At 42.5% G+C, this 15,371-nt stretch overlaps 1 protein-coding gene across 1 annotated transcript in view; it reads left to right on the forward strand.

Moving 5' to 3' along the window:
* The window catches only part of LOC134346321 (coiled-coil domain-containing protein 17-like), a 39,958-nt gene continuing 24,587 nt past the window's right edge, over positions 1-15,371 (forward strand). Inside the window, exons 1-4 of the mRNA XM_063047670.1 lie at positions 1-138; positions 7,795-7,947; positions 11,475-11,604; positions 12,901-13,054. Of these exons, the coding sequence (XP_062903740.1) occupies positions 1-138; positions 7,795-7,947; positions 11,475-11,604; positions 12,901-13,054 (575 nt within the window). The remainder of the gene's footprint in view (positions 139-7,794; positions 7,948-11,474; positions 11,605-12,900; positions 13,055-15,371) is intronic.

A 15,371-nucleotide genomic window follows, 5' to 3' on the forward strand; every position in this document is an offset into this window, starting at 1 on the left:
ATGACGCCCAGGTACTTAAGGTGTTCCAGCTGCAACATGACCTTTAAATCCTTGTCCTTGCTTCGAAAGCACCAGACAAAGTTTTGCATTGGGACCGAGATCGGCAGAGGATTAGTAACGAAAACCCCAGAAAATGTGGTAAGATGTAGTTTTTCATCAATGTTTATATCGTGTTTTTTTCTTCAGTACCACCTAAAGATACAACGCACTACCATTGCTGAGAGCGCAACGCGTTAACAGTAAGAAGTTTCCCTTGTCTTGGCAGGAATATTCAGTGCCACAGGGTCAAGCACAGACCCCTATTTGGTAACGAAACTTAAACAGAACATATTACAAACTTTTATTTTACTATGGCGATCGACTGTAGTGTTTTAATTGTGCATTTCAAACCTATGCTGCTTGATCTTTAGATATTTTTGATACAGAATACTTGGCAGGCGTTTATTGTTTCTAAGTTTCTGCAGTCCCATGTTTTTGATGTAGTGTTGTGCTTTGAGTGCCCAAATCCTGAAACCAGGCAACAAGTCTGAATGTTTACTGCAATCCTTACACTTGAACAATCTGCATGTGTACCGCCTCTGGAGGTAAAAGCTGGTTGCCATGGATCAGTGCTGCAGTAAATAAAGCACCATGCAGCTCGATCATCTTCTTGTTTAAGGAATCCAAGGGTTTGTTTCACACTTTATAGTTGGAGCAGAAGAACTGTGTGGATAGTAGCTTTCCAGCATCTAAACAAATTAGGGAAGTACAAATGCACTGGCCCAATTTGTCTTAAACATAGGAGATTCTGCAGATGCTGGAAATCATGAGCAACACAAAAAGTGCTGAAGGAGCTCAGCAAGTCAGGCAGCACCTACAGAAGGAAATAAATCGTCGTCGTTTCAGGCCAAGACCCTTCATCAGGAATGGAAAGGAAGCGGAAGGGGGCAGAAGCTAGAATAAGAACGTGGGGGATGGGAAGTAACAGAAGCTGGCAGGTAATACGAGAGACTATGTGAGGTGGGCAGTGACCAGGTGAGAAGCTGTAAGGGGATAGGTAGATGATGTAAGGGGATAAAGAAGTAGGAATCTAATGGGAGAGAATAGGACCCATGCTGAGCTCATCAGTTTAATCACTTTGCCTTGAATTTCCACCCTGCCCTCAAATTTACTTGGCCCGTCTCTGACATTCCTCGCCCCTTTCTCAATCTTTCTGTATCTCTGGAGATGGACTATCCACCTTCTGACAAATGTACTAACTCTCACAGTTATCTTGACTATACCTCTTTCCAGCCTGTCATTTATAAAAATGCTATTCCCTTTTCAGTTCCTCCATCTCCATCGTATTTGTTCTTGATGACAACGTGAGGCCTTCCATTCTAAAACAGTTGAAGTTTTCGCTTTTTTCAAAGAATGTGGTTTGCCTTCCATCACCATTGATGCTACCCTCATCAGCATCTTCTCCATCTCCCACACAGCTGCCTTCACCCAATAACAGCGATTAGCATTCCCCATGTCCTTATCTACCAACCCATGGGCTATCATTCTCTGTAACTTCCACCATCTCTAACAGGATCCAACCCACCAAGCACATCTCCCCTCACTCCAAAGGGATTGCTCACTACATGACTCTGTTGTCCTGTCATCCCTTCGCACTGAATTTCCTTCTGCAAGTGTGACAAGTGCTACACCTGCCTCGACACCTTCTTCCTCACCACCATTCAGGGCCCCAAACAGTCTTTCTAGGTGATGTGATACTTCACCTGTGAGTCTGTTGGGTTATCTATTATATCCGGTGTGCTGGTGTGACCTCCTGTATGTCAGTGAGACCCAACATAGGATGGGGCACTGCTTTGTTGAGCACCTTCACTCTGCCCACTGCAAAAGCCAGGATCTCCCAGTTCTATTCAACTTCCCATTCCTGTTCTGGTCTCCTCCACCGCCACGATGAGGCCAAATGTGGGTTGGAGGAGCAACACTTCATATCTCATGTAGGTAGCTTCCAACTTGATGGCATGAACATTGATTTCTCCAGCATATGATAATTCCTACCCCCTCACCACCCCCCCCCCGCGCCACTTCTTGTGCATTTTCCATTCTGGTTACCCTTTCACCCTCCTCACATACCCATCACCTCCCTCTGTTCCCCTTCTTTCCTTTCTTCCAAGTTCCACTGTCCTCTCCTATTAGATTCCTTCTCCTTCAGCCCTTTACCTCTTCTACCTATCCCTCCCAGCTCTTCACTTCATCCAGTCTCCCCGTCCACCCAACTTCCCCCTCATCTTTTCTCACCTATCACCTGCCAGCTTGTACTCCTTCCCCTCCCCCACCTTCTTATTCTGGAATCTGCCCCTTCCTGTCCATTTCTGATTAACAGTCTTTGCCCAAAATGCTGACTGTGTTTATTCCTCTTCCTAGATGCTGCCTGATCTGCTGAGTTTCTCCAGCATTTTATAGTGTGTGGCCCAACTTGTCTCGCATGGTGGTGATGTGTATCACATACGCACACACACCAGTCCCACTCAGAATAATATCACCATCTGGCAGAACCATCAAGCATATTTAAAACCGTTCCAGTGAGATAAATACATTTAGAAGTTGTACATTGAAACTATGAGCAGAAGATCTTTGGCATTTTGAACCACTTGACCAGACAATATCAATCCTACCCGATTATCCCAATTCAGCTCCAGTTGCTGCACTCTTCCTACATCCCTTGAATCTTTTAGCCATTGGCACTATACCTAACTCTTTGAATAAAATTAGTGATTTGGGCACAACCACCTTCTGTGGTGGAAAATGCCAAAGGTTCAGATTATCAGAGCTACAATGAGTAATGCCTTTTTAACATAACATGAACTTTGCTTCAACCCAGAATAAGTCCAGTTCTCTCAGACTTCGAAAATTTGGTGTTCAGATCAAGACCAGGTGCGTTTTGCCTAAATCCACTGTTCTTTCAGGTAAAGACCACTCTCAACCATATCACACCCAGGTTTACCCTCTAAATTTGGAATTTTGAGCACCGAACCTCCCTGACTTATTCTCCAATAATTATTGATTTTCTGGTACCATCCCAAGTGAATCCTGTTATTGCTGCTGTACCATTATGATGTGTTTCCAAAATATGAAAGCATGTTTGCCCCATTGAGATCTCAATGCAGGACCCTCCTCAGTGCCACTAAGCTCAGACTATCAGCTGGCAGGAGGGCACAACAGCACGAAAAGAGTGTAACACAGGTTGAAACTCTCTAGAATATTATTTTCTATGGTCCAACATGTAATGTGTGTGTAGTACAGTTCTTTTCTAACTACTGATGCTAAGACTTAATTTAGCTTGAGAATTAGCTAAGATCTGTTATGATGAGGTCAGGCTCAGGTTGGAGGAACAACACCTCATATTCCGTCTGGGTGGCCTCCAAGCTGACTGATAGTGTACCCATCAATTTCTCAAACTTACAGTAATTTCCTCCCCTCCCCCTTGTCTCTTTTTCCATTTCAAGTTCTAGCTCCTCTCTTACCCCTTCTCCTCACCTGCCCATCACCTCCCTCTGGTGCCCCTCCTCCTTCCCTTCCTCTCATGGTCCGCTATCCTCTCCTATCAAATTCCTCCTTATTCAGCCACTTACCTCTTCCCCAATCACCTTCCAGCTTCTCATTTTACCCCCACACCCGCTTCCTCAACCACCCACCTTTCCCCTCACCTGGTTTCACCTATCACCTGCCAGTTTGTATTCCTATCCCTCCCCCTTTCCTTATTCTGGCTTCTTTCCCGTTCCTTTCCAGTCCTGATGAAGAGTCTCAGTCAGAAAAATGATTGGGAGTGAATATGTGCTCTAGATCTCCTGTGGTCTTGCACCAGTCAGGTCCCAAGGGTATTTGGCTAGAGAGTTTCAACCTGTCAGCAGAGCAGGAGTGACAGTTGGGGCCTTTAATTTGTTTTGCCATTAATCAAAATCATGGTGAATGCATTACTGATCTTCCAGCTATGTACCATTTTCCAGCTATGTCTGCAGATTTTGTTAATTAATCACTACACTGAATGCAAACAATGACTAAAATTCTTTTGCTCTTTGGGGTAGAGAATTTCATGAATTCACCACACACACTGAGTGAAGAAATTTCTTCTCATAGTTGTAAGTGACCTATCCATTATTCTGAAGCTGTGATAGCTGATTCCGTTCTGTTAAGGGAAACATTCTCACAGCATCCAGATGGTTGAGTCCTGTAAGAGAATCTTGTAAATTTCAATAATCTCTCCATTTCTTCTAAACTCTACAGAATACTGCCTTAGCTTAGGATAATATCCTTGCTGAGTGTTGAAGGAAAGATCTTCTTCAGCGTGGTGGCAAAGCGCCTAACAGAGTACTTCCTGAAGAACAATTACATCAACACTCCTGTCCAGAAGGGTGGCATTCCAAGGGTACCAGGCTGCTTGGAGCACATTGGTGTCATCACACAGCTTCTGAGAGAGGCCAGAGAGAATAAGGGTGACTTTGTGGTTTTGTGGTTGGATTTGGCCAATGCCTATGGATCAATCCTCCACAAGGTTGTTGAAGACCCTCTGAAGAAGCACCATGTTCCTGAAGGAATCAGAGGCCTCCTTATGGACTACTACAATGAGCTCCAGCTGAGTCTCAACAGGGCCAATAACATCAGACTGGAGCAGGCTGGAGATTGGTATCATCGCAGGCTGCACCATCTCAGTCATCCTTTTCGCTCTGACAATGAATATGCTGGTAAAATCCTCAGAGCCAGAGTGTCGAGGCCCGAAATCAAGATCTGGGATCTGCCAACCACCAATACAAGCCTTCATGGATGATCTGACTATCACTACGGAGTCAGTGCCTGGTGCTAGGTGGATTCTTAAGGGGCTGGAAAGGTTGATGAGGTGGGCAAGGATGTACTTTACACCTGCAAAATCAAGATCTGTAGAGCTGAAGAAGGGGAGAGTACAGGAGAAATTTTGTTTCTCCATTGAGGACATTCCAATTCCTACCATCACAGAGAACCCTGCTAAAAGTCTTGGGAAGATGTTTGATGCAACACTCAGAGATAAGGCGGCAATAAGAAACACCTGTGGAGTTTGAACAATGGTTGCAAGAGGTTGACAGGACTGGCCTTCCAGGGCAGTTTACCAGCACAGTATACTACCAAGAATCCTCTGGCCACTGCTTCTCTAGAAGTTTCCAATTTCCACCGTTGTTGAATTAGAGAGGGTAGTCAGCCGGTTCCTGCGAAGATGGCTGGATTTACCAAGGAACATCAGCACCATCACTCTGTACGGGAATAACTGCAAACTGAGGCTCCCCCTGAAATCCATCGAGGAAGAGTTCAAGGTTTTGCGAGCAAGAGAGGACCTGCAGTTCTGGGAATCTTCAGATCCAAAAGTTGCCGGAGCAAGAGTGGCAGTGAGAACTGGAAGAAAGTGGAGAGCAGAGGCCGCAGTGGAAGAAGCTGAGGCGCGACTGTGCCACAAAGTGCTGGTGGGGGCAGTCGCCAAGGGAAGAGTTGGACTTGGAAGCCTTGAAGTCCCCCATTTTGACAAAGTACAAGGGAAAGAGTGAGGAGAACTGGTCCAGAATGAAGTAAGGACAGCTGTGGAGGAGAGGACCAGCAGAGCAGTGGGAATGAAACAGCAAGGAGCCTGGACCAAATGGGAGCAGGTGATCAAGCGAAAGATCTCTTGGAACGATCTCTGGAAGGTGGATCCACACCACATCAAGTTCCTTATCCAGGCTGTTTATAACGTCCTTCCTAGCTCATCCAACCTGCACTGCTGGGGTCTTGCAGAACGACCAGCTTGTCCCCTCTGTGAGAAGACCGGCACGCTAGAGCATATTCTGAGCTGCTGCCCCAGAGCTCTTGCCGATGGCCGTTATCAGTGGCGGCATGACCAGGTCCTCTGAGCAATTGCTGAGACAATCTGCAGCACCCTTAACATCTGCTGGAAAACAAGTCCGGTCAAGAATACCCTCTGCTTTGTCAAAGAGGGGGGAAAGACCAACAAAACACCAGAAAGCAACCGGCTTGCTCTTCACTGTGCAGGACTGGAAGCTAAGAGCGGACCTGGGAAAACAGCTGCAGTTTCCTCCCCACATCACAGAGACTACATTGCGGCCTGATATTGAGTTGTGGTCCGACTCATCGAAGCACGTTCTTATGCTTGAGCTTACCGGGCCGTGGGAAGAACGCATGGAGGAGGCCTACGAGCAGAAAAGAGCCAAGTATGAAGATCTGAAGAACAACTGCCAAAGATGAGGCTGGAGAGCAAAGTGTTGGCCCGTGGAGGTCGGATGATGTGGCTTTGCAGGCCAGTCACTCTGCAAAGTATACACTGCACTTGGAATCACAGGAGAGAGAAGAAGGAGAGCCATTTCTACCATTTCTAGCAGAGAAAGCGTCAAGATGGCTCTGGATAAAGAGGACAGATCTGTGGGTTGCTGCTAGGGCACAGGCCGGGGTCTAATCCACCCCGATTGGGTCACCTGGGCGAGGGTGTATGATGTTGAAAGACCCGAAACACCTGACGGCCCCAGGTAACATCACTGATGATGTGCCCTATCTTAGCATCATGCAGATGTTTCTGTAAGAGAAGAAGAAGAGAGTACCTAGTCTCTTTACATACAGTGAATATCATACCATTAAGCATGGCAGTTTTTGGAAGAGTCTTTCTAATATATGTTTATCATTATAGGCATGTGTAGTATTGTGAAGAATCTCCCTACTGTGTGCCACGTTAGAAGTATATCATTGGGTGTGAATCTATTTGTAATCTACTGAGGGCATAATTTCCTGTTTTACTTTTCATTGTTTGGGCCCCCTTCGTAGTAAAATCAAAGGGTGAAATCCAATATTTAAGAATGAAGTTTATATGAGCAAAATAAAGCTTAAGGTTCAAAGACAGTGCCTTGTAAACAGGTTTCCAGCACTTAGTGGCAGCTCGAAATAGGTTCACAAAATACTGGACTACTTTGGTTGATTGCTGGTGTTCCATAGTGGAAATCAGCCTTATTCCTGGATAATGTGAATCCAGCTCTGATGATATTATTAGCAGTGTACCACCTGCATTAGTATGCAAATTGTTCTTAGCTGATTTAATTAATCTTCAATTCATGTTAATTCCATTGCAGTCTGCTACTTTATTCCCTTTTACTTGAACAATCAGTTTACCTTCTTTTGGTGAATATCAAACACTTTTTTTAAAAATGTGGAGCTGGAGTCAACTCATCGGAGTCACAAGAGACTGTAGATGCTGGAGCACTGGTTTATTCTTCAGTTGCCCTTTTACTAGGCCTAACTAATCTTCTTCTGACTTTTAATGGTGGTTAGTAGTCCAACTTGAAGGTGCGTTATCGCTACCGACTGGAGTGTGGTGTAGAGAGTTGGTAAATAACTCTTTATCAAATGAAAACTCAGTTACTCCAAAAAGCCTTATAGATAGAAAATAATGAAAGACAATATTGTGAATTAAATTAAAGTTCCTTCCATAACTTAGTAAAGTTTTTAAATGAAAACTATCAACCCCCCAAAGAAAGTAGTGCAGCCCTGCATTTGCTTTCTTTCAACCTTATATGCTTCCATTGTAAAAGAATGTGTTTCATAATGATGACAAAACCTACAGACCCCCAGAATAATAACTAATCCATTGGCAATATTCAAAGAACAGGACATTTTTGAGCATCTATTCTTTAACCTCCAATAACAAATGTCTTGTCAATTAATTCAGTGATCTTTGAAGGACCCTTGACATAGAGATTAGATTTCTATTTTTTTCCTTTTCTACTGTTTTTCATTACTTTCTTCTTTTAACAATAGCTTGATCAGCTGAAAGACTACAGACAACGCCGTGAGGAGCAACGAAAGCAACGTGAAATGGAAGAGCGAGAGATCTTGGCAGAAATGGATGAGAAGGAGAGAAGATTAATGAATGATAACCTGGTGCCTTACAGTCAGTTAACACTTGACCAGGTAACTTCCAAGAGACACAGCTACCTCCTTTGAAGGAAAATCGATGGCTCCTGTTTAGGGCTGAAAGTATACTCAAATTGTCAAATGATGCAGACTTGAAGTTTAAGTTTAAACTGTATAGGGCAGATTTTTCTGTGGTAAAATGAATGGCAGGACATCTCAACGGGAGCACAGGGTAGTGCTGATGAGGAGAAAGAAGAAAGTGATGGAGTAAAACCAAATATAAAAAAAAAATTGTGAGGCAGAAAATCTGAAATAAAAACCAAAATTGCTGGAAAAGCCAGCAAGTCAGGCAGCATCTGTGAAAAGAGAAACAGTAGAAGGCCCTTCATCAGAGCTGATAAAGAGAGAAAACAAGTTTGTTTGAGTAGCAGAGAAGGTGGGGAAGGCAATGGGTGGGGCAGAGGAAATTTCTGTGACAGGTAAAAATGATGGAGGTTCAGATTTGACCTAAGTTTAAGATAATTAACTAAACTGGATTTTTGAGTAAGCTGTGTTTAGCTGTTTTCCCTAATGTTCAGTTAGTAGTACTCTCAGTATATACCAAAAGTTATCTAGTAAAATCCTTCTCTTCTTCCTTTCTCTTTAACCCTCACCTTCCTCCTAACTTCTCCCTTTTATCAAATATTCATGTTTTCACCTCTTCTCTTCCCTGTTCTTCACCTCCACCCCTGCAGCTCCATCTACACCTTTGTGATTCCATATGTTCTGCAACTTTCTTCTCCGTGTGAGGAACAATGGTTCATTTTACATCTGACTGTATTGCAGCCTGTAGGATTCAATGCTGAATTCTTGAAATTAAGATAACTTACTCCTTTGTTCTGTTTGTATCAGGTCTGATATCACTTTTCCATTTTTAAAAATTTTATTTCAATATTCTGGTTGTTGAGCATGCCGCAGTTGGCCAGACTGTTCAGCACCAAGACTTCACAACATTTGAAACACATTCCACATGTGAAGGAGCTTCATTACCCATTTACTTAGGTCAAATCTGAACCTGGATGAAAACTGACTTCAGTACTGTTGCGGAAAGATGTTGACATTTTAGTTCATTATATCCTGCTGATACCTCATGAAATATTTACATGGTAATTATCATTAAAATTTAATGTTTACCTTTTTTGCATTCAGGTGCAGTTTGGATGTTTCAGCTTTATGTAGTTTTTTAAAAACAATGTGCAAGTGTTATCACTCAGTGTTTCTCTTATATTCTTAATTATTTTTAATCATTTTCAGCTTTAAAGGTATGATTGAACTGTTGAATGTCCCTCCTGAAACTTTTCTAAATCTTAATGGTTTAGAGCCTGTAGCTCCTGGAAATCACTATTATCGAATTGGACTACAGCCAGGAAGGTGGGAAAACCTTCCACTGCTATGACTGCTCTTGAAGAATCCAGCAAGTGTTGCTGCATCTTTACAGTCGTTTAGTGGTCTGATTTTTCAAGGGGATGATAATGAAGATCTGGATATAAACAGAGCTACTTCAATTACATTCTGCTTGAAAAGAGTTTCTGCCAGTTTTAGCATATGTACAATGTAGTTCCACCTTCATAAAACATGGACCAGGATCTGAAAGAGAAACATATATTAGCACATTGCATGAAACTATCATTATTCATGTCATTACAATAAAAACATGATAGTTTTGTGGATAGTGATAGTCTCAGGCTACAGAAAGGTATTGATCAGCTGGTAAACTGAGCTCAGTGATAGTGCTTGGAAGTTAATCCTCATAAATATGAGGTGATGCATTTTGGGAGGTCAAATAAAAGCTGGACATAGATAAGGAAAGGTGTGGCCCGAGGGAATATTGAGGAACAGAGAGGTCTTGGTGTAAAAGTTCAACGATTTATCATTCACATCCTGGTCCACATGCAGTGCATTAACAACATTTTTTTCCAGTCATCCTTCTGTCCACAGAAAATTGGCAAAGGATACAGTGAATATGGATCAATCGCAGATATGGGTGGAGAAGTGGCAGGTGATGTTTAATCCATGCAAGTGTGAGGAGTTGCACTTTGGGAGATCCAACTTTGAGGAGGAGTACACAGTTAAAGTCAGGGTCCTTAACTGTGTTGATGGATAGATGGATCTTAAGTAGGTACATGGCTCAATGAAAGTGGCCACCCAGATTGATAGGGTGGTGAAGAAGGTCTTCATTAGTCGAGGCATGAATTCAAGAGCCGGGAAGTTATGTTACACCTAACAAAACTATGGTTAGACCAGTTTTAGAGTATTGCATTCGATTCTGGTAACTTCAGTAAAGAAATGAAATGAAGGCTTTGGAGAGGGTGCTGAGAAGGTTTACCAGAATGCTGTCTGGTTCGGAGGATACAGTATGTGCTATGAGGAGAGTTTAGAAAAGCTGGGATTGTTTACTCTAGAGTGGCAGAGCCAGAGGAGAGATTTGATAGAAGTTTATGACATTATGCAAGCCATAGAGCTGGCAGCCAGTATTTTGACCACTCTGGCAGCTTGCTCCCGGTACTTACCACTCTCCGTAAAGACGTTACCGCTCAGGTCTGTTTTAAATCTCAGCTTTATAGTGAGTATTGGATTCAATACTGGTCACTCCATTATGTGAAGGATGTGGGGGGTACAGAAAGAGTATAGAAGAGATTTACCAGATGCTGCCTAGATTAAATGGCAGTTGCTTTAAGGAGAGTTTGGACAAACTAGGATTATGTTCTCCGGAGCAGCAGAAACAGAGGGGAGATGTGATTGAAGTTCATAAAATTATGAGTGAAGTTCATAAAATTATGAGAAACAGATAGAGTAGAGAGCCGTTATCTTTCTCACAAAGTCGAAGTGGATGCATTGCTAGCGTTGTGGTAGACAGCACAGGAAAGTTTAAGATAGGCATAGCTATGGTTGACAGCAGTAAACATTTTCTCACAGTGGTAGTGCCTATAATGAGAGGGCATGGGTTTACAGGTAAGAAGTTTAGAGGGGCTATAAGGAAGCATTTTTCATTAGAGAGTGATTGGAGCTGGAACAGCCATTTGAATTGCCAAGGCATGGATGGTATTCACCAAGTGCTAGTAAGTGGCATTATTTTTATGGCTACTTGGCATGGACAGAGTGAACTGTATTATGACATGATCAGGAGAGTGGCCCTTAATGTGTTTCTGTGATGGAGCAGGCATCAGGATTGAGACCATTTTCTTTGACTGTCAAATGGTGGTTGTTTACCAGACCTGGTGAAGTACCGTTTTCCACCCAAATGCTGTGGAGCTTCAGCACAAAGAGGAATAAAGAACTGGCAGGATTTCTCAATCACTTTGCAGTGATTCACCATTGTAGTATAGGTAATTAAAGGTAGTTGGGAAGTAAAATGAGGTAGTGCTATTGTTCCCTGAAATCGGGTGCCTGGTTTTGGCATTACTGAAACCATTTACTCAGGATCCACATCAACAAACACCCATTATATGAGAGAGACTGTTTTTTTGGGGCTAAAAATAAACTATTATCTGAAATACCAGAGTCATATAATGCTCAATTTTCAGTCCCCTTGCTTTAAATCTCAGGAGGATCCCATCCCCAAAGAGCAGTGGATGCGGGAACACAAGAATCAGTTGCAGAACCTGGCACAGAACCACGGAGAACATGTGACTGGTATATTACTGCATAACAAGGAGCTGGAGGAGCAGAGAGCAGGTACCCGAGATTCAGTAGATGGTAATACAAAACTGGTCACTGCAAGATGAGCTGACACGGCAAAGCCTGCTTGAGATTTGATAAAGGAATATTGTATTTGTTTTGCTTCCCGTGGGTCACTGGGAATTGCTTTGATTGACATAAATCTGAATGGGAAGTAAGACTTGTGCTTTAAAGAATTTAAATATCTTGTCTCCATTAAAAAACAGTTGTAAATCAGTTAGTCATCACTCAGGATTATTTAAATTATAATCAGAAGTGCTTTCCAGTCTAGTTATCCAGTGGATAAACCCAGAATGTCACCTGTCCCTATTGATCTCTGTATAACCCTATTATGAGCCATACATTGCAATCAATAAAGTGGAATTTTGTGAAAGGGTCCATCAACCTAAAGCATAAACTCTGCACAGATACGGCCCGTGCTTGTAGATATTTGAGCATTTTCTGCATTTATCAGAAAAGATGGCTGCAAGGTTACATGGAGTCACTTTGTAGGGTACCTTTTGTTCTATTCTAAAGATTAAGAGCTTAAAATTATATTTCAAAATGCTGCACTCAGTGTATTTGTGAGCTATATTTGGTGTAGTTATCTCTTGTTACTGCTCTGAGGAGGTGTGCTTGTTTGAATCAGCAACCTCTCAGTGCTACCAGCTCAATCATGCCTGGCAGTGAAGGGGAATTACTGACACCAAGCATTCCATGTAGTTTTATCTTTCTATACTTCAAGTTCAAGTTTAATTGTCATTCAACCACACTCATCTATACAGTTAAATGAAACAGCTTTCCTCTGGGGCCAAGTGCAAAACACATTACATACAGCCAAACACAGCACATACAGTTACAATTGCACATACAGTCACAAAATAATATTAGCTTAAATTCCTTGATGGTGCATGGGATGTTGTTTTGGAGCCATGTTCCTGTAAGAACAAGCATGCAGCAGTTCTTCATCTCACGCTGGGTCAGCCACAGATGAAAGCAATCCAGTTTGTCTTCAAGGGGACGAACACTAGAGAGCAGCACCGATAAAACAGCTGGCCTGCAGGGGCCAGCCCCCGACCCAGGTGCCCACCACACCTCTGTTCTCTCCCACACCACCTCCAGCGCCTCCTCCCCTGTGTGGCTGCAACAGGCAATGCCACGGCAAGAGGGCCTGGTCTGAGCAACAATTGAGGCCACACAGCCCTCCCACCGTCGGTCTTGCCAATGAACCAGACTGTAAAGTATACACTTGCTCTGAATGGTCTCATGAAGATCACTGTTCAGTTTGTTATTTTTTTTCTAATTTCACTGCAGAGATTGTGAGAAGATTAAATGAATTGTCAGAAAAAAGCAAGAACTTTTCTCAGTTGGAGAAAATGTTGGCAGAACTTAAGGCACGAGAATACAAAAACAAGCTGCTCCTGGATTCAATGAAGCAACAGCTGGAAATCCTACAGCTGGACTCGATGTAAGCCTCTCAAACACCTCCATATGAAATACTAATTAAAATCAGGATTCACTTCCAGTCCAGGTACAGGTGAAGGGTCTCAATCAGAAATGTCAACACTCCATTTATTTCCATAGTTGCTGCCTGACTTGTTGAGTTCCTCCAGTGCTTTTTGTGTTGCTCCTGATTGCAACAGTTGCAGTAAATTATATTTCCTCCCAGAATTCATAGTTCTTGAAAAGTACAGCACAGAAACAGGCCCTTCAGCCCATCTAGTCCATTCTGAGCCATTTAAACTGCCTACTCTCATCGACCTGTACTGGGACTATAGCCCTCCATATCTATGCATCTATCCAAACATCTCTTAAACGTTGAAATCGAGCTCGCTTACACCACTTGCACTGGAAGCTCATTCCACACTCTCACATCTGAGTGAAAAAGTTTCCCTTCATGTTCCTCTTAAACTTTTCACCTTTCACCCTTAGCCCATGACCACTAGTTGTAGACCACTCAGCCTCAGTAGAAAAAGCCTGTTTGCATTCACCCTATGCCCCTCATAATTTTGTATACCTCTATCAAATTTCCACTCAATCAACTACATTCCAAGAAATGACCTAACCACTATGTTACTCTTTCATTTCAGGTTAATGAGAGAATGTTGGATTTGCTTGGGTAATATCAATAAAATAATAGAGGTGTTGGTCATGGAATTAAACTGCAGTTCATTTGGACAGAGCAGATTTTTTGCTGTAAAGTACACAGGACCTGACGTAGAAACAATGTAATGAAACCAGGCAAGCTCTACAATGAATTCTCTGGTCTGTTAGATAGCAGTCCAGATCATGAAATTTGCTCATTTTCCCCCAAAGACTGGAGAAGATGTACAGTATTCCATGATGCTAATAATGGCCAACAATATGGTCACAACATCCCCGATAAAAGTGAAGTCTGCATTTTTTTCTGGTTATTTAAATGTATTGAATATTTGAAACTGCAGATTAATTGATCAAGCAGTTTAGCAATTACAATGGATTTACAAGATGCTGGAAGCTGGAGCAACATACCATCTACTCTCAGAACTCAGCAATCAGGCATCACCTGGGGGGGCGGGGGGAGGAATTGTTGATATTTCCAGTCGAAACCCTGGGTTACAACCCAAAATGTCAACAATTCTTTCTGTGCACCCCCCCCCCCCACAAATGCTGCTTGACTACTGAGTTCTTCCAGCAGAATGTTTGTTGGCAAGCAATATTTAATGTGTCTTAAGTTTGCAACAGCTTCAATTGGTCCTATTAAAAAGCAATACATTACAGATATTGGCAATATGCATTTTGATGAAAGGTTATTAACCTGAAATATTAACTTTTTTCACTCTCCACAGATGCTGCCTGATCTGCGGAGTGTTTCCAGCATTTTTGGTTTTTGTTTCACTTGGTTGTACAGTACTTTATTTTCAGAGTTCAGGTTAACACATTGCAATTCAGGCTGAAAATTTAAACTAGTTTCCTATAAGTGTTATTGCTATTATTGAAACAAACCTAGGTCAAAAGATGCTTTTTGGTGCAGTGGGTAATGCCGCTGCCATGTAGCTCCAGTGACCCAGGTTCAGTCATGCTATCTGACTGGAGTTTGCATGTTCTTCCTGCAACTGTGTGGGTCTCCTTTGGGTGCTCTGGTTTTCTCCTCTGTCCAAAGATATGCCAGTTGGTGACTTAATTGATCACTAGATTTCCAAAAGTAAATGGACCATCAAACACAGAAGCAGAATTAGGCCATCAAGTCTGTTCTGGATGGGTTATAGAACTCTGGGCCTGTAGATGAGAATGTGGGGATAATGAAGAGGCATTAATGTAGGATTAGTGTAAATAGGTTAATGATTCAACTTCTCTTTCAGTGCAAGATTCCATTTTAACATTCTTGTAGGAGTGTACTGCCTTATCCTTACTGTTTCCTCACCTTTCAGCTGATTCACTGCTAATTGGTTGACAGAAGCTGGGAAGAAAAGAATCCTTGGGAATTGGGTGTTTATTCAAGGAGAACAAGGAGGAAGAGAACTGGCCCAGGTTCCAAACCATTTGCTCTCAGGTATTGCAAGGTGATTGGATGGCCGAAGGACTGTGGACAGTTTGTGTACCATAATCTCATGTTCACTGTCCACTTTGTGCTGGCAGACCAAATAAAGTTGTCAGGATTGAGAATGGTGAGGAGAAGAATGTGATGGACACTCTTTAGTTGAGTATTACACAGAGTGAATATATTAGAGGTCGGGGGAGGGCTGGGAAAAGACAAGTAAAATCCCTAATCTCAACTAATGAATTTCATTAAACATTTCTTTGCT

Source organism: Mobula hypostoma, chromosome 5, assembly GCF_963921235.1.
Source record: "Mobula hypostoma chromosome 5, sMobHyp1.1, whole genome shotgun sequence".
Lineage (NCBI taxonomy): Eukaryota > Metazoa > Chordata > Chondrichthyes > Myliobatiformes > Myliobatidae > Mobula > Mobula hypostoma.